This window comes from Mesoplodon mirus, assembly GCF_964341445.2.
Source record: "Mesoplodon mirus genome assembly, chromosome: 3".
NCBI classification, from domain to species: Eukaryota; Metazoa; Chordata; class Mammalia; order Artiodactyla; family Ziphiidae; genus Mesoplodon; species Mesoplodon mirus.
Genome location: NC_138978.1, coordinates 15,608,278 through 15,635,895, shown reverse-complemented (window position 1 = coordinate 15,635,895; position 27,618 = coordinate 15,608,278). Strand labels below are relative to the sequence as shown.

At 40.9% G+C, this 27,618-nt stretch overlaps 1 protein-coding gene across 1 annotated transcript in view; it reads left to right on the top strand.

Annotated features, from left to right (window-relative positions):
• The window catches only part of FBXO42 (F-box protein 42), a 92,007-nt gene that overhangs the window by 35,591 nt on the left and 28,798 nt on the right, over positions 1 to 27,618 (top strand). The window contains exons 2-4 of the mRNA XM_082613282.1: positions 10,798 to 11,064; positions 14,392 to 14,508; positions 22,713 to 22,847. Of these exons, the coding sequence (XP_082469408.1) occupies positions 10,815 to 11,064; positions 14,392 to 14,508; positions 22,713 to 22,847 (502 nt within the window). The 5' untranslated portion in view covers positions 10,798 to 10,814. The remainder of the gene's footprint in view (positions 1 to 10,797; positions 11,065 to 14,391; positions 14,509 to 22,712; positions 22,848 to 27,618) is intronic.

The following is a 27,618-nucleotide window of genomic DNA, read 5'->3' as shown; positions in this document are numbered from 1 at the left end:
TGTCTCTCTTTTTCTAGCATTTGGAAATGGTTTCCCACCATGCTGGGAGTTTTCATTTAAATTAGCCTTTAAAAAATTTCAGAGTGTATAACTTGTTTAAGTTGTGGAATTTTTTTTTCACAAAGTAAATAAGTAGTAAAATGAAATAGCCTGACATAGTAGTGAAATAGTAGTCCCAAAAATATTGGTTCAGGTTCATATTGTCTTGAGGGTTTGTGCATGCGTGTGTTTATAAGGTTTCCTTTCTTGGAAGGAAAAGCCTTTATTCAGAGATTATGATCTTCCAACTTGTTCAGGTTTTTAAACGTCCTTTTATGAAACTATGATGATATTAGATGGTAGGATTTGTGGGTGTGGGTAGGTAGGGTTTTTTTGGGTTTTTTTCCTGCCTTATTTGGGAAAATAAAAAGTTGTCGACCCTATGTCAGTTCAAAAAAACTTGCTGGTCTGTGAAATTCAGAGGTCTGGGAACCATTGTGATAGAACCTTTCCCCAAAAGGCTAAGAGAATCCTGATATGCAGTGGTTTTGCATACTCCTCCCTTGTTTTCAGAATGAGGGTACATAATGGCAGAAAAATCAGAACATCTTAAAAATAGTAATGACTTGGGACTTCCCTGGTGGCGCAGTGGTTAAGACTCCGCGCTCCCCATGCAGGGGGCCCGGGTTCCATTCCTGGTCAAGGAACTACATCCCAGATACATGCTACAACTAAGAGTTCGCATGCCGCAACTGGGGAGCCCATGTGCCGCAAAGAAGGAGCCAGTGAGCTGCAACTGAGAAGCCCATGTGCCGCAACTAAGACCCAGTGCAACCAAATAAATAAATAAATATTTTTTAAAAATAGTAATGATTTGCTTAAGTACTATACATTTAATTTATTTTTAATTTTTTTGGTTGCACTGCGCAGCTTACAGGATCTTAGTTCCCTGACCAGGGATCAAACCCGTGCCCCCTGCAGTGGAAGCATGGAGTCTTAACCACTGGGCTGCCAGGGAAGTCCCTTATGCCCCATTTTTACCCTCTAGTTTTATTTGTCTTTAACCATCTGAAATCTGTGATTTTATTATTTTTCATTTAAATTTATGATACGAAGTTTCTGTTTTTTTCAATCAGAATATCTAGAAATGAACATTTACCTTTTGTTGACTTGAAAATGAATTCATAAAGCTTTGTTTGCTTATTCATTCAGCAGCCTTTTGCTGAGTGTGTACATGAATGCAAGAAATAGAATTATTGGGCTTCCCTGGTGGCGCAGTGGTTGGGAGTCTGCCTGCTGATGCGGGGGACGTGGGTTCGTGCCCCGGTCCGGGGTGATCCCACGTGCCGCGGAGCGGCTGGGCCCGTGAGCCATGGCCGCTGAGCCTGCGCGTCCGGAGCCTGTGCTCTGCAGCGGGAGAGGCCACAGCGGTGAGAGGCCCACGTACCACAAAAAAAAAAAAAAAAAGAAATAGAATTATTTTCTTTTGTGCCCTAAGGGGAGAGGAGGCAGACAGACAACAGTATAGTAATTGCTAGTATGAAGGAAGGTACTTAGTATTGTAGAAGCACAGAGGGAGAGGTAGGTGTGCTTTGAGCGTTTCTGCAGCCTGGTGCAGTCAATTTTGAGTTAACACAGTTTACTACTGTTACAGTATGGTTATTTGCCTCTTTTGCATTTTCTTACTTTCCTAAATAATTATTTTCAAGAGGAAAATAATTTCCAAGCCTAGAAAATTGCACCTTTTCTCTAACTCTCCTCTGATTTGTACTACACTTCAAATGAAAGCCTTTTGTTTAAAATCACTGTTACAGTTAAATTATTATCATTATTTTTTATAAATTTATTTATTTGTTTATTTTTGGCTATATTGGGTCTTTGTTGATGTGCGCAGACTTTCTCTAGTTGCAGCGAGTGGGGGCTACTCTTCATTATGGTGCGTGGGCTTCTCATTGTGGTGGCTTCCCTGGTTGTGGAGCATGGGCTCTAGGCGCACGGGCTTCAGTAGTTGTGGCACGCGGGCTCAGTAGTTGTGGCGCACGGGCTTAGTTGCTCCGCGGCATGTGGGATCTTCCCGGACCAGGGCTCGAACCCGTGTCCCCTGCATTGGCAGGCAGATTCTTAACCACTGCGCCACCAGGGAAGTCCTACAGTTAAATTACTACAATTAGAATTACGCTATACTTTGTATATTATTACTGTCTTCTCTTAAAATCTAAAAATTCAAGCTCTCACGAAATATAAATTTGAGTGTTAAAGTTTTGTTATACTTTTTTCATTTTGTACCACATGAAACATTTTGCTGAACCTAGAGTATATGGTTCTCCATGTGGAATTTTCAGAACCTAGAATATCTTCACTGATGATTGAAACCAGTATATTTTTCTCAACCGTTTATACTTAGTAAAATCCTTTGGCTGCTACATATGAATATGGGGAATGGCCCTGAGAACTGTACATTTCTGCTACTATTCTGTAACAGTCATAAAATGCTTTCATTTAACATCAGCCATTGCAAAGAATAATAAGAAAGTATACTGTTGGGTAGTTTGGGAAAATACTTTATTTTTCTGTTTCATTAAAGGGACTCTTACTTGGATAACACAGAGATGAGTTAACCATTTAAAAAGAACAAACGTCACTGCAGCTGGTACCTGTTATTAAATTTGGAATGCTTTCTAGAAACAGCTCTCTGAACTTACTTGTCAAAATAGCTCACAGTTTGCTAATAGCAACAGTAGTTATGCCAAATTATTCTATTTCTAGACTTTTTTTTTATCAAAACATTGACTGTCAGGAACTAAGTAGTCTCCAGATTATGAGCTTCTGTTAATGTAGATAAAATAAGTAGTTTGTACATGTGGTAAAATGCCCATAGAGTAAAAAAGTTTTTGCCCTTTAAAATAAATTTTTTTTATCATTCTTTTAAAATTTATTTTATTTTTGGCTGCATTGGGTCTTTGTCGCTGCACGGGCTTTCTCTAGTTGCAGCGAGCAGGGGCTACTCTTTGTTGCAGTGCACAGGCTTCTCATTGCGGTGGCTTCTCTTGTTGTGGAGCATGGGCTCTAGGCACACGGGCTTCAGTAGTTGTTGCACGTGGGCTCGGTAGTTATGTTGCATGGGCTTAGTTGCTCCGTGGCATGTGGGATCTTCCCCGATCAGGACTCGAACCCATGACCCTGCATTGGCAGGCAGATTCTTAGCCACTGCGCCACCAGGGAAACCCAGTTTTTGCCCTTTTGTTCTAAAAGTAATTCTGTAAGTGGCAAAGAATATCGTACAGGAGACAGTAACTTGAAAATCTTTCATCTTTCCACCTTCCCCCATTTCATTCTCTGGGATGCTACCTATTCTTCAAAGCGAAAATGCTTGCTTCTGTGTTACTTCCTTCTCATACTAGTTGGAAGCCATCTCTTCCTTTCCTGAACTGCTAGAGCTTCTTGTTTGGTACCACAGTCTGTCCTGTGCTGGTATTCTTTATGTGTCTTTGGCACTTACTGGGTTAATCTCTTTGAGAGGAAATAGTGGCATGTCTTCTTTTTGTAACTCCCATGAGATCTAAGCACAGTATTTTCACATATAGCAAATGTTCCATTGGTATTTATTGAGGGCATGAAGTAAGGTAGAAATTTATATTTTACCATTTTTTCACTTGTTGTAACTTATTCATTTGACCTAGTACAATGATGGTAATAATGGTGGTATATTAATAAGAAGAAGACTTATTATCATCTTAGATTGGATCATATTGTGGTCTGTAAATCTTCATTCAACAGTATTTTCTATTTTCAAGGATAGTATTTAATACTTAGCTCACGGGACTTCCCTGGTGGCGCAGTGGATAAGACTCCACGCTCCTAATGCAGGGGGCCCGGGTTCGATCCCTGGTCAGGGAACTAGATCCCATGTGCATGCCATAACTAAGAGTTTACATGCCACAACTAAGGAGCTCGCGGGCCACAACTAAGGAGCCTGCGAGCCACAACTAAGGAGCCCACCTGCCACAACGAAGACCCAGCACAACCAAATAAATAAATAAATATTTAAAAAATATACTTAGCTCCCATTAGTGTGGCTGGGGTGGGTAACTTCATGAGTTCATAATGATGTCTGTGCAGGGTTGCTACTTTGCCCCTGAAGCTTGAGAGGCCCTCATGCTGACGGATGACTGTGAGTGCTTTCCATTCAATCCAGCTACGCATTCTCTAGTTAAGTCTCAGTGCTTTTTCTTAACATCGTCATTAAGGTTCTTCCTTAATTGCATTTTTTAACCTTTTGAAATTGTGAAGAATAAGCTTGATTGTATTTTAAATGTTCAATTTCCTTTCAGGTAAGTGAAGTGTATTCTGATTTTCTTAAGAAAAGAAAATGTGTTTACTCCAAGAGGATTGTCAGATGTCTAGTTGTGTAGAAATCAAAGGTACAATTGGTCAAATATTGTACTAGGCAGTGATTGTTACATGGATAACAAAGTAGTTTCATTCCCATCTTGAATTTCTTTGAATCGATTTTAACTCTTCACAAGTTAATCTGTTTCCTCCAATAAGTTCAGAGGAGTTTGTTGCCATCTGCTGTCTTTACAGAATCTTTATGAAGTAGGTGGGGAACTTTCATTAGGGATAGAGAGATTTTCCTGTCTTAACTGTGTGACTTAGCCTGGGTAACAGATCATTATTGCTAGAAACAGTAGCCGGATCTCCCAGTCTCAAAGTCTTAACCTTAATTTAAACTCCAGAAGGGCAAAATATTTGGGTTTTAAAAATTGGTTTGTATTTAGTTGGATATAGTGTAGTAGTTTTTCAAAGGAAAAGGTACAGCTGGGCCAAATAAATGGTTTCTCTTCAGTACCATCCCTCTTGACCCAGCAAAGGGTCATTGGGTATGGCTCGGGAGTCTGGCAGCAGATCTCAGGCCAGTGTACACCTTTTGGCATGAAAAAGTGAAAAACTGTTTCGAAGTGTCTCTATATCCTCCGGGAGTATGAGTGATGATTTCATTACCTAATCATGGACATGAAAATGAAGGGCTGTGCAAATTGGTGCAGGGCACGTAATTACAGAGGATTTGCATCTGAGCCCATACCTGTGTGTTCTCATTGGCATCTGTGCTCAAAGCCAAGTTAGCAAACATGCCCTCGGGGGCATGAGGTTTGCTGCTTTTATGGACAGTGAAATGGTTGAACGATGAGAATTGCTTAAAACTTGGAATTACAAAAGTGTGAGTCCTTTTATTTAAGCTTGCTAATTGTACTTTGAGAAGGTTTGGAAAGAGTAAGAAGTTGTTTTATTGAGCCAAACAGGTTTATTTTGCTTGGGAAAAAATAGTAATATAAATAACCTTTTGCAGCCTTCATTGATTCAGTTTGTTCAGAAGCAGACCCTCAGCTCACAGTCTGTCAAGATGTGTAAGGGAGCAGTTGTATTTCACATGCTATATTTAATTCAAATGTGAAAGATGCAGGAGAACTCAAGGAATCTGTTTCTTTGGACTCTTTTCCTTGGTGAATTTCAGAGCTGAGTGAGGGTTAAATATATGAGAAAGTCAATAAATAAAGGAATATAGTCAATGGGAGATGAAAAATGATAACTTGCAGGGGAAAGAGTAAGAAGGATTGTGGGAAGTGATATTTTTTCCAGTAGAAAAAGGCACTTTTGTGGGAGAGGGGCCAGAAAAATTCTAATTATTGTTTTCTGTTTCATGTAACTGTACTCTTTTTTAAAAGATTAGAAATTTTATATTGGAGTATATTTGATTAACAATGTTGTGTTAGTTTCAGGTGTATAGCATAGTGATTCAGTTATACATATAAATGTGTCTATTCTTTTTCAAATTCTTTTCCCATTTAGGTTATTACAGAATATTGAGCGGAGTTCCCTGACAGTAGGTCCTTGTTGGTTATCTGTTTTAAATATAGCAGTGTGTACATGTCAGTCCCAAACTCCCAATCTGTCCCTCCTTCCCCCTCCCCCCATAACCGTAAATTCATTCTCTAAGTCTGTGAGTCTGTTTCTGTTTTGTAAATAAGTTCATTTGTATCATTATTTTTAAGATTCCACATGCAAGCGATATCATATGATACTTGTCTTTCTCTGTCTGACCTACTTCACTTAGTATGATAATCTCCAGGTCCATCCATGTTGCTGCAAATGGCATAATTTCATTCTTTTTAATGGCTGAGTAGTATTCCATTGTATATGTGTACCACATCTTCTTTATCCATTCATCTGTCAATGGACATTTAGGTTGTTTCCATGTCTTGGCTATTGTAAACAGTGCTGCAGTGAACACTGGGGTGCATGTATCCTTTCGAACCATGTTTTTCTCTGGATATATGCCCAGGAGTGGGATTGCTGGATCATATGGTAGCTCTATTTTTAGTTTTTTAAGGAACCTTCATACTGTTCTCCATAGGCTGTACCAATTTACATTCCCACCAGCAGTGTAGGAGGGTTCACTTTTCTCCACACCCTCTTCAGCATTTATTGTTTGTAGATATGTTTGTTTGGCTGTGCCGTGCAGCTTGCAGGAACTTAGTTCCCTGACCAGGGATTGAACCCAGGCCCTGGACAGTGAAAGCATGGAGTTCTAACCACTGGACCACCAGGGGATTCCCTATAGATTTTTTTCTTAATGATGGCCATTCTGACTGTTGTGAAGTGACATCTCACTGTAGTTTTGATTTGCATTTCTCTGATAATTAGAGATGTTGAGCATCTTTTCATGTGCCTCTTGGCCATCTGTATGTCTTCTTTGAAGAAATATCTATTTAGGTCTTTTGCCCTTATTTTGATTGGGTTGTTTGATTTTTTGCTATTGAGCCTCATGAGCTATTTATAGATTTTGGAGAGAGACTAATCTCTTGTTGGTTGCATAGTTTGCAAATATTTTCTCCCATTCTGTGGGTTGTCTTTTCGTTTTGTTTATGGTTTCCTTTGCTGTGCAAAAGCTTTTGAGTTTAATTAGGTCCCATTTGTTTATTTTTGTTTTTATTTCCATTATTCTAGGAGATGGCTCAAAAAAGATATTGCTGTGATTTATGTCAAAGAGTGTTCTGCCTGTGTTTTCCTCTAAGAGTTTTATAGTATCCCGTCTTATATTTAGGTCTTTAATCCATTTTGAGTTTATTTTTGTGTATGGTGTTAAAGAATGTTCTAATTTCATTTTTTTACATATAGCTGTCCAGTTTTCCCAGCACCATTTATTGAAGAGACTGTCTTTCCTCCATTGTATAGTCTTGCCTCTTTTGTCGTTGATTAATTGACCATAGGTGTGTGGGTTTATTTCTGGGCTTTCTATCCTGTTCCATTGATCTATATTTCTGTTTTTGTGCCAGCACCATACTGTTTTGATGACTGTAGCTTTGTGGTATAGTCTGAAGTCAGGGAGCCTGATTCCTCCAGCTCCATTTTTCTTTCTCAGGATTGCTTTGGTTATTCAGGGTCTTTTGTTACTCCATACAAAATTTAAGATTTTTTGTTCTAGTTCTGTGAAAAATGCCATTGGTAATTTGATAGGGATTGCACTGAATCTGTAGATTGCCTTGGGTAATATAGTCATTTTGATATGTAACTGTTCTCTTTAGGGTAGGAGTTAAGGCTAGAAATGGAAAGGCCTATCCTCTAGCAAGTTAAGCATGTGGAAAAACAGTTCACTGAAAGTAGGGCAGATGTGGCTAACTAGGATTTTTTATTTATTTATTTATTTTGCGTTACATGGGCCTCTCATTGTTGTGGCCTCTCCCGTTGCGGAGCACAGGCTCAGCGGCCATGGCTCACGGGCCCAGCCGCTCCGCGGCATGTGGGATCCTCCCAGACCGGGGCACGAATCCGCGTCCCCTGCATCGGCAGGCGGACTCTCAACCACTGCGCCACCAGGGAGGCCCTAGGATTTTTTATTTAACACAATTTATAGTGAACCTATCACAATACTTCTCTACTTTTGAGGAATGGAGGGAATTGCTGCTGCCCTCCCTCTGCCACCACCACTCTCCCCCAACTAGGGGGACTTAGGCTACTCCCCTACCTTTTTATTTTTGGCTGCGTTGGGTCTTCGTTGCTGCACATGGGCTTTCTTTAGTTGCAGCGAGTGGAGGCTACTCTTCGTTGTGGTGCATGGGCTTCTCATTGCAATGGGTTCTCTTGTTGCAGAGCACGGGCTCTAGGCACACAGGCTTCAGTAGTTACAGCACGCAGGCTCAGTAGTTGTGGCACGCAGGCCCTAGAGTGTGTGGGCTTCAGTAGTTATGGCACGTGGGCTCAGTAGTTGTGGCTCACAGGCTCTAGAGTGCAGGCTCAGTAGTTGTGGCACATGGGCTTAGTTGCTCCGTGGCATGTGGGATCTTCCTGGACCAGGGCTCGAACCTGTGTCCCCTGCATTGGCAGGCAGGTTCTTAACCAGTGTGCCACCAAGGACGTCCCTCCCCTACTTCTAATTAGCCACCAGTTGTTCATCATCATCAAGATTCTAGCTGCCACTTTGCTAGGATACATTGCAGTATCATGAGCTAATTTTGTAGATAAATTATGTTGGGAGCAGTTTCATGAGTTTTGAGTCATGTTTTTCTTAATGTGATCATTCTTCCAGTTTTTAAGATGCTGTACATAATTAGTATGTGAATTACAGGAGTGGTAGAGATGAGGTTGGAGGTTTCTTTTCTTTGTTTTCCTCGCACCACCACCCCCCTCACCTTTTGGAACATTTTAGATCTTTCTCAAGGCCCCAAAGTATATTTCAGGGTCACTCTTCTCTTCCTGTTATTTCTTATCCTTCTCATTAGTGCTGGAGGGAATGCTGGAAATTTGTAAGGTGGATGGCATAGTGAATGGTCAGGGTAGGTGTGTATGGTCAAAGGAATAGATGTATTAAAAAATTATAAAGGAACTCAGATGCCCCTTCAAGAAATGACTTGCTGCCCATTTGTAAGGAATGTAGCAAAAGAAAGCTGTCAGTCCTTTCAGGGTCTGCCACAGCATTGGAAACAAGGTCATGCCCTTCTCAGGGCAGGCAGTGGTGGTGAGCAGAGCAGTGATCTAAGAGCCTCACCTTCTTGCCCAGCACTGGAGTCCTCTGCTGGCCATTCTGCTCCCGAGCTCTCTGTTGGACAGGCTTCGTCAGATCTGCCTCATGGTCTGATGGCTCCTCCTGCTAAATCCTATTCCTTTCTTCTCATAAGAGTTCTCCCCATTAAACCTTTTTCATTCCTAATTTTATTTTAGCATCTGCTTCCTCTAGAATCTAACCTGTGACACACTTCTTACATAAATCACCCTGTTTCCTTCATTTTACTATTTTTACCTCAGGCTTTGCATGAAACATCACTGGTGTGGTATAAATGAATTGTCTGCCTCTGTGTATGTTTTATTTATTTATTTATTATTTATTTATTTATTTTTGGCTGTGCTGGGTTTTTGTTGCTGCGTGCGGCTTTCTCTAGTTGCAGTGAGCGGGGGCTACTCTTCATTGTGGTGTGCGGGCTTCTCATTGCGGTGGCTTCTCTTGTTGCAGAGCGTGGGCTCTAGACGCGGGCTCAGTAGTTGTGGCTCATGGGCTCTAGATGCGGGCTCAGTAGTTGTGGCTCATGGGCTCTAGAGCGCAGGCTCAGTAGCTGTGGTGCACGGGCTTAGTTGCTCCGCGGCATGTGGGATCTTCCCAGACCAGGGCTTGAACCTATGTCCCCTGCATTGGCAGGCAGATTCCTAACCACTGCGCCACCAGGGAAATCCCTCTGTGTGTGTTTTAACTTGTGCTCTTCCTAGAAAATTCAGGGAATACAGGTAGCACAAAGACATTTAAAAATACCCATAATATATTTTTTTAAATTAACCTCCACTAGAGGTAACTGTTAATAGTGGCTTATTTTGTTAAACTTTAGAGAAGTGTGTTAAGTGTTCACCTGGGTGAATTTTTCACAAACTGAACACATCTGTGTAACCATCACCCAATCAGGAAGCTTTACCACTACCCCAGGAGCCTCCCAGTCGTTAACCTTTGGTAACCGCCATCCTCACTTGCAACAACATAAATTAATTTTGCCTAGTTTTGAACTTGATATAAGCATGGTCATGTAGTATGTACTGTTTTGTCTTCTTTGCTCAGTATTATGTTTAAGAGATTTACCCATGTGTGTATCTGTGGTTCCTTGCTGTATAGTATTCTGTTGTGTGAATGTACCACAATCTACCTGTTCTTTTGGTGGTGGGCATTTGTATTATTTCCAGTTTTTCACTCCTTGGATCTGTTATGATGTTTTCTAGTATAAATATTGCCTTGTGTTTGGTATTATAGCTAGTTAAGCCTGTTATTGAAATATTTATTATCCTCTTAAGTGAATTACCTTGTATAGAAGCTAAAAAAAACTGTCATTTCTTATTCCCATATCCTCAGAATATTCTTTTTACTCTTTTAGGACCCACAGTTTTTTCTTCTACATTTGAGGTCTTGAATTATATTACTGGCCAAGGGAAGCTAGTTGCTGTTCCCTTTGCTGTCTGCCAATCAGATCCTTGAGTTAGAGGAGTTGTTGAGAACAAGTTTTTTGGTTTTATGGTTATACCAGAACTCGGCTGTCACTCTGGTTTTCAGTGGAGAGAAAAAATACCATCAGAAGCCTTTAGGGATTTATTAGATATTTGGGATGGCCTTGGTATTTGAGCTGTACTTGATAAATTAAGGTGGCTCACAACTGGTGTGGGAAAGTGCTAAAGGACAGATTTCAGATTGAGCATCTAAAAGAAATCATGAACAGCTTGGATGCCTTGCCTGAGTTATTTCAGAACTTCAGACAGTGTATACTGATGTTTGTTTCTTTCCCACTGTAGCTGTCAAGTGGAATGTCATGGCCAGCTCCTCGGACAGTGAAGATGATAGTTTCATGGCTGTGGACCAAGAAGAAACTGTGCTGGAAGGGACAATGGAGCAAGATGAGGAGCCCCACCCAGTATTGGAGGTTGAGGAGACTAGACATAATAGGTCCATGTCTGAGCTGCCAGAAGAGGTTTTGGAGTATATCCTGTCCTTTCTTTCACCATACCAAGAACACAAAACTGCAGCCCTTGTCTGCAAACAGTGGTACCGACTTATTAAAGGTACTGTGGAAAGTGGAAAGTTTTATTTATTTATTTAAAATTTGTTTGAATGATTTATTTTTACCTCCCAATTTCATTTTCTCTTTTCTCCCTTAAATTTTTTGTGGTTCTAAAATTTAGTGTTAGACGATTAGCACTGTACATTTTTCTTTTCTCTTTATCCTGCCTAATTTTATGAACAGCTTGAATATTATAGTATTTAATCCAATTTCCAGTTTTAAAATGAGGATTCTTTTTCTGCATATTCTTGGAGTTGATCTGGTAAGTTGTATTGTTCTTGAATAGGTAGAGTAGGGATGGATATGGATTGACAGTAATAGCTCACCTTCATATAACTCTTACCATTGTCAGGACTATTATAACTGCTTTACAGTCCTCATAGCGAACTATGAATAGCTTAAAGTCACTAATTGTGGCAGACGTGGGATTATGAAAGCATCTCCTGCTTGATTTTATCTCTAAACAGCGCAGGCCCTATGCATGTCTTTTACTTTCTAAGTGAGTTTCTCTTTTTTTTCCCCCTCCATTTTCTAATCAAGATTTCAACTTTGGCTAAATGTTGAGGTCATTAGTTGTGCTGTGGCTTTAATTAATAGCAGTTATTTGGTTTCATTCCATTTTAGGTGGAAAGGGCCCATTTGTTGAATGAAGATGACCGAGCCAGTTGAATAATCTTTGATCAAAGCAAGGGTTGTATCACTTTTTTCTTTCCTGTTGGGGACAAGGCAGCCAGAGATAAGAGAGAGAAAAACCTTTAGATCGGAATCAGTCTTAAAATCTTTTCCTCAAATCATAGTGATTCTCTGAGGATTAGGGTCCCTGTCATTCGTCCAAAGTCCAGCCTAGAGGGCTAATGAGGACCAGCTGTGTTGAAACTGATTGCTGGGTCCTGCGCTCATCTGCTCACAACTGATGACACTGGTATGCACAGCCTGCTTCTGTTTGCAGAGTTAATGGACTCCTCAGGAGACATTGCCTCCTTACACTGTGGAAGTAGATGGTTTTACCTCTAAAATAGAGGTGGAGAATCACAGACGAGGGGTGGTGATCTAATCAAATATATGAATTTATTCTTAGGTTTTATTTGGCATTCTTATCATTTTGATCTTTCTTTAAGAGAGAAGAACCTTAACCTAGTACTCGCAGTCTTAGATCTTCTGGGGGAAGTCACTGCCAAGACAGCTTTTTTTCCCCTCGATCATTACGTGTCTGTCTTTTATTCATTACTGCCTTACCTCATTTCAACATTTGCAAATCTGTATTACTTCACCAGTGCATAGTTGGCAGTATGGTCACACATTAAAAATGGGCATGTCTTTTTTTTTTTCTTTTTTTAAGCATCTTTATTGGGGTATAATTGCTTTACAATGGTGTGTTAGTTTCTGCTTTATAAGAAAGTGAATCAGCTATACATATACATATATCCCCATATCTCCTCCCTCTTGTGTCTCCCTCCCACCCTCCCTATCCCACCCCTCTAGTTGGTCACAAAGCACTGAGCTGATCTCCGTTTGCTATGGGGCTGCTTCCCACTAGCTATCTATTTTACATTTGGTAGTGTATATATGTCCATGCCACTCTCTCACTTCATCCCAGCTTACCCTTCCCACTCCCCGTGTCCTCAAGTCCATTCTCTACATATGCGTCTTTATTCCACTCCTGCCCCCAGGTTCTTCAGAACCAAAAATGGCCATGTCTTTTTTTTTTTTTTTTTTTTTTTTTTTTTTGCTGTACGTGGGCCTCTCACTGTTGTGGCCTCTCCCGTTGCGGAGCACAGGCTCCAGACGCGCAGGCTCAGCGGCCATGGCTCACAGGCCCAGCCGCTCCGCAGCATGTGGGATCTTCCTGGACGGGGGCACGAACCTGTGTCCCCTGCATCGGCAGGTGGACTGTCAACCACTGCGCCACCAGGGAAGCCCGGCCATGTCTTTTTAATATTCCATTTCTTAACTGTGAGTTCAACCAAGGGATAATGATCATCATTAGAAAACATGTTCTGTTATCCTGCTTAAGGATCCACTAAGGTAGCATAAATTCAAGAATGATATACTCTTTCAAAATATAAATAATTGGGACTTCCCTGGTGGTGCAGTGGTTAAGAATCTGCCTGCCAATGCAGGGGACACGGGTTCGATCCCTGGTCCGTGAAGATCCCACATGGCGCAGAGCAACTAAGCCCATGCACCACAACTACTGAGCCTGCGCTCTAGAGCCCGCGAGCCACAACTACTGAGCCCACGTACCACAACTACTGAAGCCCACGCGCCTAGAGCCTGTGCTCCGCAACAAGAGAAGCCACCACAATGAGAAGCCCTTGCACCGCAACGAAGAGTAGCCCCTGCTCACCACAACTAGAGAAAGCCCACACGCAACAATGAAGACCTAACACAGCCAAAAATAAATAAATTTATTTTAAAAATTATATATATATATAATTGGTTGTACTCTTCATTCAAAATATTTCTCTTTGAAATAAGAAAGTAATTTCATGTGTTGGGAAAGCAGATTGTTCCAGAGGTATAAAGCTCTCACTTTTTAAAAAAATAGACTTTACTTTTTTAGAGTGGTTTAAAGTTCACAGCAAAACTGAGCAGGTTCCTAGATTTCCTGTATACCCCTGTCCCCAGACATGCACAGCCTCCCCTACTTTCAACATCCCTCACCAGAGTGGTACATTTCTTACAATTGACGATCATACATTGATACATCGTTGTCACCCAAAGTCTGTAGTTTACATAGGGTGTACATTCTGTGAGTTTGGACATATATATAATGACATGTATCCAGCATTATAGTAAAAACTCTGATTTTTTTTTAAAAAACAGCTTTCCTTAGTTATAAATTCATCATTTCATAATCCACTGTCAGCTAATTATTACTCCTTGTTTAAGATGGAGAATACTTGGTTGCCGTGGTCTAACCATAGATATTTACTGAACAGCTGTTATATTCCGGAGACTGTTTTACCACACTTTTTCTCACAAAACTAAATTATCTCCCAGCCCCTTTGCTTTGGAGTAAATAGCACCAATTATTTTGATGTGTTGCCTCATGATACGATGTAAAGGGGAGCAGATTTTAAGTGTGAGCTGATTTTGTAACCTTGAGGGAGTCACTTAACCTTGGTAAAATGAAAGGATTAGATCTTCCAGTTTTGAAATTCTGTGATTCTGTTTTCTGTCTTTGAATGAAAAAATCAAAGAAATTTGGAGTTCCTCAAAGAAACATATGTCTTATAAAAGTGATAAGAATTAATAGCTGCAGTTTTAATAATTTGATTTACAAGTGAAGAGTCCAGGCTGAAGCTTTTGTTATTTTTGTCTTTAGGTGTAGCCCACCAGTGTTATCATGGTTTCATAAAGGCTGTCCAGGAAGGAAACATTCAGTGGGAGAGTCGGACTTACCCTTATCCTGGAACCCCAATCACTCAGCGGTTCTCACACAGTAAGTATTTACTGTGAAAGCAGATCCCATCCTGCCTGTGGTCGTGTTTCCAAAAGCTATTTTGGAGGCTTGTGTTTTGTCTGACTGCTTAATGAAGAAAATATTAAATAAGGGTTTATATTAATTTTACAATCAGAATTAGGGAAGAGCATGAGCCTAAATATATTGTAGGCACTGTGATATAATTTTATATTCTGCTTTTTCATTGGATTTTTGTAGTATCTCTACTCCAAAGAGGTCAAGGTGTTATGCTTAGGTTTTTAAACATTTGACATCATGTAAGAGGAAAACAAAGGAAAGGCATATGTGAGGGTTTTTCTGGGATCCTGCTTAGGGAGTAGCCAGAGCTTAGCACTAATTTTTGCAATAACTCTTTATCTTAACATAGTGTATGTTCAGCAAACACTGATTTTGACTAGGGTCACACAAAAATTTTGAACATGAAGGATATTGTTTATAAAATACAAATTTAAGTAGTAAAATTATAAATAAAATGTTTTGGCAAATAGTTTAGAGTTTTTGACTTCTAGACTTTTTTTTTTTAGGATTTTTTTAAAAAAATTTATTTTATTTATTTATTTTTGTCTGTGTTGGTCTTTGTTGTGGTGCGTGGGCTTCTCTTGTTGCGGAGCATGGCCTCTAGGCACACAGGCTTCAGTAGTTGTGGTATGTTGGCTCAGTAGTTGTGGCTCGAGGGCTCTAGAGCGCAGGCTCAGTAGTTGTGGCGCACGGGCTTAGTTGCTCCGCGGCATGTGGGAATCTTCCCGAACCAGGGCTTGAACCCATGTCCCCAGCATTGGCAGGCAGATTGTTAACCACTGCGCCACCAGGGAAACCCTGACTTTTTCTAGAGTTAACTCTCCATTTTAATTGATTTTTGTAGATGCCGTTTTCTTTTTTTTTTTTTTTGGCTGTACCCACGCCTTGCAGGATCTTAGCTCCCCCACCAGGGGTTCAACCCAGGCCCCGGCAGTGAGAGCACCGAGTCCTAACCACAGGGCCACCAGGGAATTCCTGATACCATTTTATTCTATTAGTGATTTATATCCCTCCATCAAAGTGAGACTGAGATGTGATCTATCTTAGACCACAAAAGCTGTATTTATTAATGGTTTTACATAAAGAAAGTTCATTGAGAGGAGAGGGAAGCCTCTTAGAAAGTTCTCAGAATTGCTGCTTTAGTTATATTACTTCTGTATTCAGAAACCTTCAGGACTTCCCTGGTGGCACGGTGGTTAAGAATCCGCCTGCCAATGCAGGGGACACGGGTTTGATCCCTGGTCCGGGAAGATCCCACATGCCGCGGAGCAACTAAGCCTGTGCGCCACAGATACTGAGCCTGTGCTCTAGAGCCTGCGAGCCACAGCTGCTGAGCCCGTGTGCCACAACTACTGAAGCCTGCACACCCACAGCCCATGCTCCACAACAGGAGGAGCCACTGCAATGAGAAGCCCGTGCACTGTAATGAAGAGTAGCCCCCGCTCGCCGCAACTAGAGAAAGGCCACGCGCAGCGACAAAGACGCAACGCAGCCAAAAACAAATTAATTTTAAAAAAAGAAAAAAAGAAACCTTCAGTGTCTATTTAGTACCTACAAGATAAAAACTTAGTCTTATATTTAAAACCCTCTTTAAGTTGACTTATTTCTAAATTACCACTTCATCTCCCAACTTTTCCCAAGAGCTTTCCTCTTTCAAGTTGTCACTTTGCTGTACTTGATTCTTCCTCTCTAGAGTATTCCCATCCACTTAGCTGAAGCCTGCTTCTCCTTGAAAACTCAGTTGAAGTTCTAGCTCCTTTGGGAAACCTTTTCTCAACTCTCTAGCCCACAGAAAAATTTTTCCTGTTCTGAGCTTATGTCTGGAATACTAATTTGGCACATAACTCACATTGTCTTTCATTGTTAACTTGTATGTTTGTGTCTTTTTTTTTTTTTTTTTTGCGGTACGCCATCCTCTCACTGTTGTGGCCTCTCCCGTTGCGGAGCACAGGCTCCAGACGCGCAGGCTCAGTGGCCATGGCTCACGGGCCCAGCCGCTCCGCGGCAGGTGGGATCTTCCCAGACCAGGGCACGAACCCATGTCCCCTGCATCGGCAGGCGTACTCTCAACCACTGCGCCACCAGGGAAGCCCTGTTGGTGGGTTTTGATACTTGTTTTTGCTTAAATTTTTTTTTTCATTTCCTTACTTGGTATTTTCATTTCCTTACTTGATATCCAAGAAAAGGTGTCTCATTGTCTTTCGTTGTCTCTTTCGGTCTGTCTCTTTATTGTTTTCTTCCATCAGTCTCTACATGCTATCTAACTGGCAAACTGAAGAGGATTATTACAGGGAATGGGCAGTTTTCAAAATAGGTTGAAAACAAGGCATTCCTTTAATTTTTTTCCTTAGCTCCTTCAACTTCCATCTCTGTATTTCTCCCTTTAGCTCTATTTTATTCCTTATGCCTAACTCATGTGGAGCTTGAGATCCACATTTCCAGTTCTTTGCTCATACTGCCACAGAGATTCACAGATGTTTCATATTTAGTGAGCCAAAAGTAGAATTCAGTAGTTTCCCCCCAATTTTGTCCTTTCTCTAATTTAGTTAATAGCATTATCATTCTTTCAATTATACAAGCTTGAAATCTTGGATTAATCCTCAATTCTTCTCCCTCCCTCAACAACAAAAGTCAAATCTTGTTGATTCTGTTCTATCTCTGCAATCTCTCTCATATCTTTCCTTTTACCACGCCCCCCATTACTCACACTTATGACTTAATCATTCCATCTTTCCTAAATCTTTTCTTTCTTTCTGTTTTTTTTTTTTGGCTGTGGCATGTGGGATCTTAGTTCCCCAGCCAGGGATCAAACCCGTGCCCCCTGCAGTGGAAGCATGGAGTTTTAACCACTGGACCACCAGGGAAGTCCCCCTAAGTCTTTTCTAAACAATCTTCTTGCCTTTCTTCTCTCTTCATCTGAACCTGGTCTAGACACTTGGCAGCCATCTCCAAAACTGGGGACAGTGCCACCTCGTAGGGCATCTGGAAATGTGTAAGGCCATTGTTTATTGTCTTGACTGGAAAGTACTACAAGCAGTTAGTAGGCAAGGACCTACTTGGGTTGCTAAATGTCGTGCAGTGAATGGGACGGTCCTGCACACAAAGAATTGACTTGCTCAAAATGACAGGAGCTCCTGTCAGGAAAAACTGCAAATCTGAACCATAAAACCAGCCTTGTCACTCCTCTGCCAAAAAGCCTGAGCCTTTTTGCACTGCATGTAGAAGTTTCCACCCCACCTGGCATTCACCAAGCCTACCTTTTCAGCCTGACTCACTGCTGCATCCTTACACAGCCAGGCTCTACCCACACGAGATTCCTTGTTTGTCTTAAACTTCCCTACCTCATGGCTTTGATTCGATGCCCTGATTTCATTTTCCTTTCCCCTCCCATTCCTCTTTCGCCCCTAGACTTGTTCGCCCCATGTTAATTGATTGAAAATGTCCTGACCTCTAAAACCCATCTTGGAGACAAAGCCAAAAGCCACCTTCTTTCACACTACTCTCAAATTCCCCACCGTGGAGATTAAGCTCTTCTCTTTTTCTGCTTATACTCGTTTAATACACTCTTCATACCTTCTTCTTAATGTTTATTACCATCTGTCTTTTACCATAATTATCTGTGTAAGAGAGGCTGCATGCAAAGGAAGAACTTTAGACTTGGGAAGCAAATTCCTTGGCTCCTCTAACCGATAATTTCCTCATCTGTAAAATGCATATGATAAATTCTGTTTGTGCCACAGGGTTGCTAGGAAATTTAATTGAGGAGACACTTGTAAAAATATATTTTAACCTGTAAAATTGTAGGACGATGATGATGTCTTCTCCACAAGATTGTTATCTACTCGAGGACAGTCAGGCTCCATGTCTTAGACATCTGTGCACCTTTCACAACACTAGGTTCATAGTTGACATCTATTAATTCTGTGGAATTGTATAACAAAGATACGAGCAATAGAGCTTCTTTCTTATGTAAAAGTCTGGGACAAAAAAATGCAGGGAAAGTAAAATGAAGCCAGTTCTCTTGGTTATTTGATGAGTGTGTGCATGGCCAATCATGCAATCCTTGATTAAGGTAGAATGTCCCTTTCAGATTGACATAGGGGTCTGTTGAATCCCCAGCATTATGTTTTGAAAAACCTTTTAGTGTTTAGGCTCCAAATATGGTCAGGTCATTCCATACACTTGCTAATCTTGCTCCTGCAATAGCCAGCAGGCCCAGACTGGATAACCAGCCTTTCTTATTCCATAGTTACATAATTACAGGCCTTATCAAGTATGTCCTGGCTTGTAGATGTGAGACACATGACAGCATAGTCTCTAAGCATGGGATAAATGCCTCAGGACCTTTCCCTGGAGACAAGTGAGGGAACAAGAGAAATTTAACCTCTGGAAGTGCAAAAATTAGAGTTCAGTGAACATTAGTCTAGTGACTACCAGGCACCATGGAAAATATGAAACAACTGGAAGACCTTGAACTTCAGAGGATTATAATATAGTAGGCTTTGCTTGTTGTGAGTGTAACTGTGCATATTTGACTTGTCTTCGAGTAGGGATTATTAGATTTTAACTTGAGGTATGTGACTTGCAATAGTTGTTCATGGAGCAGTCAAGCACATTTCAGAAAGCTTGAAGAGATCTAGCAGTTGGAATAATCACATTCTCAATGTTATTTCTTAGCAGAGTAGTCATACCGTACTACGAACGGTAACTTTTGTATAGCACATTCCAGTGGTCTAGATATTCTGAAAGGAGAATGTTCTGTTTGGGTGGAGAACTTTGGTAAAAGGAAGTATTTACTTGAGCAGTGGTATTTGCTTAAATTCTTAATTTTTTCTGAAAGGCTCATTGAACTTGGGTCCCCAACCCCCACCCAGACCAACATGTACGCATCTTAAATAAAAATAGGCAAACAGAGTTCAGTAGGATGCTTAAAATATTTGAGTGTATTATTGATGGCTGTTTCTCATTCCCATTATATCTGAGTTCTAAACATAGCTGCCTAAATTGACTCCCTTCCTCTCCAAGCTTTGTTGGTAATGACTGCTGGATATTGAAACTACAGTGTGTGAAACTTGTCATTCCAGTCCCATTAGCTTTGCATAGGGTTTGGGCTGTACCTTCCTCTTCCAGAAACCTTTGTTTGCTCAAAGAGAAGCAGGAAAATGCCAATTGCCTTATTTTAGTATAGGATTAAAATACACGTGGTAAGGACCTCATGGGGCCCAGCTGCTGGCTAGGTTTTCAGTCCAAATAGAGAAGAAGAATGTTTGCTACCTCTTTGAAAAATAAAGGCGCTGTGCTTTTTTGCTACATGAAGGAAGCAGCTGCCAAGAGTTGATCTTTGAGGAATAGTGGGACATAAATGAGCTACTGACTGTTTTAGTTATGAAATCATGGATTTGTCTTATTAAACATTGTTATAATGAACATCAGTTAAGGTTTCAGAAGCCAGAGGACATTGCTAATTTCTGTTCTGGGGTTATGGATTATCAGGTGGAAGAGAATGTTCTTTTATGCCAGGCACCAGTCAGTTCAATTCAGAATTGCCCCAGTTTGTTGGAGTAGCTAGTTCAAAAAGGTATGTATGAGAAGACCAGTATACCTGAAGCTCACCTCCTTTAGTGGAGATTAAAGTGTGGCTTCAGTAATTATCCTTTTTGTTTGTTTAATGTCATCTAACTTGATCCTTTGTTATTTGCAGTTCTCAACAAACCTGAAACATGAGCAGTGGACTTATATAGGGTTTTGCTTCTTTTTTTTTTTTCTTCTTCTTTTTCCTTTGGGCAATGCTGCTTGCATGATTGAACTTGGGCCATGGCAGTGAAAGCACAGAGTCCTAACCACTGGACTGCCAGGGAATTCCCAGGATTTTACTTCTTAATAGACTTTCTTATTGGGATGTTAATTAAAAAACTGATTTAGATATGGATTAGAAGTTATTTTCAAAGGCAAAGAAAGTCAGTAGGAAAAAAAGGGGGATGGGGGAATTACTTGGCAGTCCAGTAGTTAGGACTCGGTGCTTTCACTGTGGGGGCCCGAATTCGATCCCTGGTCAGGGAGCTAAGATCCCGCAAGCCTCAGGGCACAACCAAAAAAAAAAAAAGGAAGAAAGTCAGTGGAAAGTGTAAGATCATTTAAACCTTCATACACCATTGTAGCATGTTTGAGTTCTGGGAGTAATTAAGTATTTTGCAGATGTGAGCCTGTTGATGATTAAATGGTATTTCATTTCTTCACATCTCTAGTTTCTTTAATTTCTTTGTTAATTTGAAAAGTCTGTAGCTCTGTTACTGCACAGCATCAGAGGTCAGATTTTTTTTCCTTTAATTTTATTTACTTATTTATTTTTGGCTGCTTTGGGTCTTTGTTGCTGTGCGCTGGCTTTCTCTAGTTGCGGCGAGCAGTGACTACTCTTCATTGCGGTGTGCAGGCTTCTCATTACAGTGGCTTCTCTTGTTGCAGAGCACGGGCTCTAGGCGCGCGGTTTCAGTAGTTGTGGCTCAGGGATTCTAGAACTCAGGCTCAGTAGTTGTGGCGCACGGGCTTAGTTGCTCCGCCGCATGTGGGAACTTCCTGGACCAGGGATCAAACCCATGTCCCCTGCATTGGCAGGTGGATTCTTAACCACTGTGCCCCCAGGAAAGTCCCAGATGTTTTGGTTTTACTCCTTCCACTGGCTGAGATTACTGGGTGTAAGTGACTGAACACATTGCTTTTATTATCTCTTAACTCATCCAGTTTTTGGACTTGGCTTTCCTAGTGTAGAGAGTCCTTAAAGGCATATCAAGTGGGCTGAGTTAAGAAAAAATAAAAAAGGAGGGTTATTCCCAGAGCTAGTATATATCACAGAGGTAATTATAGCAGTGATGTTTCCCTTTTTCTGAACTTAAATAGTGGTGCCAGAGTTCAGAAGAGATCTTAGAAACCGTGGTGTGCTAAACTGAACAAGACCTACAGATAAACTGGATGATCACTGAAGCCATGCACTAGTGGGTTGAATCTCTGAATTTCTTTTCCCTTTCCCCTTTCTTTTATGTGACGCTTAACTGTTTTAGCCTAGTTTCACATTGAGAGGTCTGTTTTTCCCAGTGGTATGCATGAAATGAAGTTTTGCTCAGCCCTTTTCCTGAAATACAAGATGGTAAATGCAGGACTGGAAGGAGCATGGTCATCTTTTCCAAAGGACAGAGGCTAAATGAACTTTCCAATGAGAAGCAAGGTGGCAGAGCTTAGCTTTCATGTCTCCTGTCTAGACTCTGGCTCTGGTCTTTCTGGTTTTAGGGGAACAGCCCCTCTCACAGTCATTGACTCTTTTCTTCGGAATAGTACTCATTGGTGAGGTGTATATAGTCACCTAATTAAAAAGGCTTTTCTTAGAGACCTTGGTGCTTTTTAACTGTTACTTACTGCATTGGTTTTCTATTCAGCACCAACCAGTCGGCCTTGGTGGCTTTTGGATACACACCTAGGAGCTTGATGACTTTCATGTTTTTTCTCTCAGTTGTTTGGGGACCATACTACTTCTGAGATCGCCGAGCTACATTGGTTCTGTATGTGTGGTTACTTTATGGCATGGATTAAAATTGTTTTCTTTTCTTTTGAAATTTTAAATTGTATTTATTTATTTATACATACAGCAGGTTCTTAAAATTGTTTTCTGTCATTCTCTTTCCTATAAAGTCTTGTTATTGTTTTGTGCCTCATGTTTCATTTGAAAGCAAAAGCAATAAGAGGACGGGTGGAGAGAAATGGGAGGACAGAGTACGTCTGTTAGCGCCATCTTCGCCTAGCCCTAGATGATAATAATGCAGATTTAGATTAATTATGCAGCTGTGCTGAAATTTCACTCATTGAACACCCTTAATCTGAATTCTTGTGTTCTCTTGCTAGAATTATATTGTCTTATTTAATGATATCATTGTCAGTTTGCTTAGTGTGCTCAGAAATAACATAACATTTCCATAGCTTTTCTCTGGTCCTTATTTTAAAGGTTAATGTGATATTGACCAACCTGAAGACAGGAGGCTGGTTATAGAAAGGTTGATACCTGGGAACAACTGCGGAATGTGTGAAATAATTGATCTTTGAAAGATATGGGCTACAGTTAAGGTTTCGAGTGGCTTCAGAATTAGACATCAGTTATTCATTTATTGTTTTCTTTCTAGGTGCGTGCTATTATGATGCTAATCAGTCTATGTATGTGTTTGGAGGCTGTACCCAGAGCAGCTGCAATGCTGCCTTCAATGACCTCTGGAGACTTGACCTAAATAGCAAAGAGTGGATCCGACCTTTGGCTTCAGGTAAGAGAGAAAATGCTGATCTTTGCTTCCTTATCAGGTAACCCCCTTTGTCTGGAAAGTCTACCTGATCCTTTAGGTGTTGGTCTCGAGAACAGATTACTGGGGCCCCAGATCCTTTGTCAAATCTGCTTGTAAATGCTAAGAGTAATATGCTTGTGTAAGGGCTTTGAATTTTTTTTAAATTATACTTTATCATTAGTATTGGTACCCTGCCAAAATTGCTATACTACTGTGTGAATTCATTTGTGTGGTTTTCTGAAGTACACGTACAGGTGCGATACATTCTTTGGTATGAAGTTGAAGTAAGAGCAGAAGCACAGTCGTGAGAACTGTAGTTGACTGACAGAAGCTCTTGTCCCAGGGCTAAGATCTCTGAATATCTTGTTGTTGCCAGCTCAGGTATTTGGGGAGTGTATGGAACATGCCTCTGCTGGTTACTTTTAACAGCTCAGGAGTGTGGGAAGATTCCACAGTAGGTACATTCCTGCACAGTCCCACTATGCCAAAATTCTGGCAGAAAGAAACTAGATTATTTTCTCTTTTGACCTAAGCTTTCTTGGGGAAGAAACACACACACACACACGAAGAAACACACACACACACACACACACACACACACTGTTTTTGCACTCACGAGGCGGGACAGTTTGAAAAGGCAGAGTTATAAGATTGGAGGGGCGGGTGTGATGGAGAAATAGAGTCCACTGAGTATAAAGTATTCTGCTAGATGTGTTGGCAAGCTCTTCCCAAACATTCTTCATTGGCTTTTCAAGGTTGGAATTCACTCTAGGACTAAGGAGACTTGGGTATCCCTTGGGCAGATTCCGTACTTATTTAGGCCTTGATTTACTTTGATTACTAAACGGAAGACAACATGGTGTATTAGAAAGGTCACTGGACTAAGTGAGGAGACGTGAGTTTCATTTCCTGGCAAAATCACCAATTCTCCATGTAACTATGAACAAGTTACCATACCTTTCTGGGAGAAATACGGAGGAGGAGCAGAAGATGCTGTTTTTAAATGGGTCGGGAAAGCTGATTTATGTTTCGTTTATTTCTGTAATGACTACTGTGAATGTCTAGGCCAGGGGCTTAAAATCATTTCATGAGAAGAAGCTACATTTTGCTTCCCCAAAAGTGTAAGTTCCTGTTTCTTTCCTCTGCAGTAGGCAAATATATAGAAGGGAGGAGCATACTGACAGTGGATAGTCAGAAGTGGGGCTGGGTTTTATACAGATGAAATTCTTTTAAATTATTGGAAAGATAAAGAGATGTTAATCATTAAAATTTTTTGAAGATTAGTATTATTTTAGAGCCTTCAGAATTTTGTACTTTGGAGCATTTCCTTTTCTAGCACTTTGTCCTTTATTGTACTTAACGCAATATTGATTAAAATCTAGAATCACAGATTCTGAAATGCAGAGGGTCTTTTTGGCTTAAACATCCAACTGCCCTTGTACTTGTTGTCCAGGCCCCATTTCAGAGTAGCTTTCATGTTCCAGTCACAAAATACAAATACTGCCTTTCTCTGTTTTGTAACCAAGCTTTATGCCTTTGATAATTTGGCATGGGTGTTGCTCTTTCTTGTAGATATGGAGCTCTGGACCTTCATAGCCTGTTGGCATCTACTTTGCTTATTTTTCCTTATTTCTCCCTATAAGATAGACATGGGATGTTTTGTTGTTGTTATTAACTACTAAGTTTAAAGGCAATGCCTTGAAATCCCCAAGGTAGAAGTATCAGAGAAATAACTGACTTTGTAATTCAGATTCTACAACGGATCTGATTTTTTTTAATTATTATTATTATTATTATTATTATTATTTTTAGCTGGGTCGGGTCTTAGTTGCAGCACGTGAGATCTTTTCATTGCGGTGCAGTATCTTCGTTGTGGTGCACAGGCTTCTCTATAGTTGTGGCGTGCAGACTTCTCTCTAGTTGTGGTGCGCAGGCTCCAGAGTGCACGGTCTCTCTAGTTGCGGCACGGGCTTAGTAGGCCTGCGGCACGTGGGATCTTAGTTCCCCGACCAGGGATCGAAACAGCGTCCCCTGCACTGAAAGACGGATTCTTAACCACTGCACCACCAGGGAAGTCCCCGGGATCTGAATTTTTTAAAAATACAATGTTACCCAAGTCTTAAGTTTCTCAATAAAGAAAAAAATTGCCATTAAAAAAAAAAACAATGTTAGACTGTTCCATTTTATAAAATATATTAGCTCCTGAATGTTTAAAAGTAATTTTCTAACAAAACGTCTCAAAGAATCTAGTTTCTGCTTCCCTCTAATCTACAATTAGAGCCTAGTTTTAGAGGGGTGGAAACTGAGCTTCTTGCATGTCTACTTTAAAAAAAAAACAACCCACAGTAATTTAATAAAGAGTCCTGTGAGATTCTCATTTAGGCAGAAATCCCATGGGAAGATTGCCTGGGGAAATGTTTCTATACGCTGTCATGAGTCGCAACCAAAATTACTTCCTAACTGAAACATCAGTGAGTCTTTCTGAATAAAACACAGTTGTTGGGATGTCTTGGTGTGCCTGACTCACCCATTTTAGTGCATGGTGGTGGGTAAGTTAGATGGTAGCTGAGGGGAGGGTGCTACCCCCACCCTTTGGTACCAGATGTGACGTCTTCTAGCATTTAAGTATTTGCAAGTGATGGGTATCTAGGGTGATAGTTTTTTTTTGTTTTTTGTTTTTTGGGTTTTTTCGCAGTATGCGGGCCTCTCACTGTTGTGGCCTCTCCCGTTGCAGAGCACAGGCTCCGGACGCGCAGGCTCAGAGGCCATGGCTCACGGGCCCAGCCACTCCGCGGCATATGGGATCTTTCCAGACTGGGGCACGAACCCGTGTCCCCTGCATCGGCAGGCGGACTCTCAACCACTGCGCCACCAGGGAAGCCTAGGGTGATAGTTTTAACAGTGCTCAGTCTTCAAAAGTGTAGCTCTTTGGAAAAGAGCATCAAAAAACAGTGGAACAGTTTGGGTTAAGAGCAGAATCTTGATAAAGAATGCTACTGTATCAGGTATCTTTTTACATGTGTATTTGGTTTTATTACAGATGAGACTGGAGCATCTCATTTTGGTTGGTGTTGTAGCATAGGCTGCCATAACAAAATACACAAAGTCTGGGGGGCTTTAACAACAGAAACTTATTTCTCACAATTCTGGAGGCTAGGAGTCTGAGAGCAGGGTGCTGGTGAAGGCTCTATTCATGGCTTTCAGAGAGCTAGTGAGCTTGCTGTGTCCTTACATGGCAAAGAGTGAGTTCTGATATCCCTTCCTCTTTTTATAAAAGTATCTAAACCTGATTATCTCCCAAAGCTCCCATCTCCATATGCCATCACACTGAGATTAGGACTTCAACATATGAATTTTGGGAGGACAGAATTCAGTCCATAGCAGTTGGAATTAATGTGATTTGCCAATGAAACCTTGTCTTGCATTCCTTTTGAAATGATAGAAGGAGGGAGCATCTGGAGGGAGTGTGGTGGTGATGAGTGCTGGAATGACAGCTCTTACAGCTGAGAGAGACCTACAGTACTTCTCCGACATTTCGGAGTTACGTGAGTTACCGCCTCCTCCCTTTTACATGAGGGTAGGTGACCCCTACCCTCATGGAGCTTATACTGTAATGGGGAAGAAAAAAAAACAGTTATGAAGGAAATGAGGAATTAGATACAGAATAAGAGGGGGAGATCTACTTTAAACAGAAGACGACCTTTTTTTGCTGAGATATGAAAGATGCAGAGTGGAAGGAAGTGATAATGGCATATACAAAGAAGAGGACATATTGGAGGAACTGAAAACAGAGCTTTGTGGATGTAGCGTAATGAGCAAGGGGTAGAGTGGCACAGATGGAGTTGGAGGTGTAGATGGAAGCCAAATCATTCACAGACCATAGTCTGTGAGATTTTGAGATTTTAAACAAAGGAATATTATGATCCTGTTTACATTTTTAGGAACACTTTTGCTGCTATTTAGGAAATGGATTAAAGAAGGCAAGAAAATAAAGCAGAGAGAACAGGTAGGAGGCTATCAGAATAGTACAGGTGAGAGACTGTGTTGGCTTGGACTAGAGTCCTAACAGTGGAGATAAAGAGAAGTGAATGAATTTGAGCTGAATTTTTGTGTTAAAAATGATGGGACTTCTTGATGGATTGGATATGGGAGGGTGAGAGGGTCAATCAAGGCTAACTTATGTTTCAGGTTTGTTCACTTAGGTAGGTAGTGGGGCCATTTGCTGAAATGGAGAAGAAACATTTGGAAGAGGTTTTTTTTTTTTTTTACCTCTTTAAACATTTAAGTGGTGGTATCAAATAATTAGCTGTTATGGGGAGTTTGGCATTTAAAATAGAGGACTTGACTTTCCTTAAATGACAGTACAGTCCTTTTGCTTAGTTAATTCTCTCATCCTTCATTTGTTCATTCAACAAATATTTATGGATTGCCTACTCTGTGCCTGGTATTGTTTTAGATGCTGGGGATACATGACTGAATAAAACAGACAAAAAATCCTACTGGAGATTAAATTCAAATGAGGGAAGACATATTTAAAATGACAAGTACAGGGCTTTCCTGGTGGCGCAGTGGTTAAGAATCCACCTGCCAACACAGAGGACACAGGTTCGTGCCCTGGTCCAGGAGGATCCCACATGCCGCAGAGCAACTAAGCCCGTGTGCCACAACTACTGAGCCTGCCCTTTAGAGCCCGTGTGCCACAACTACTGGAGCCCGTGTGCCTCAGCTACTGAAGCCCGCATGCCTAGAGCCC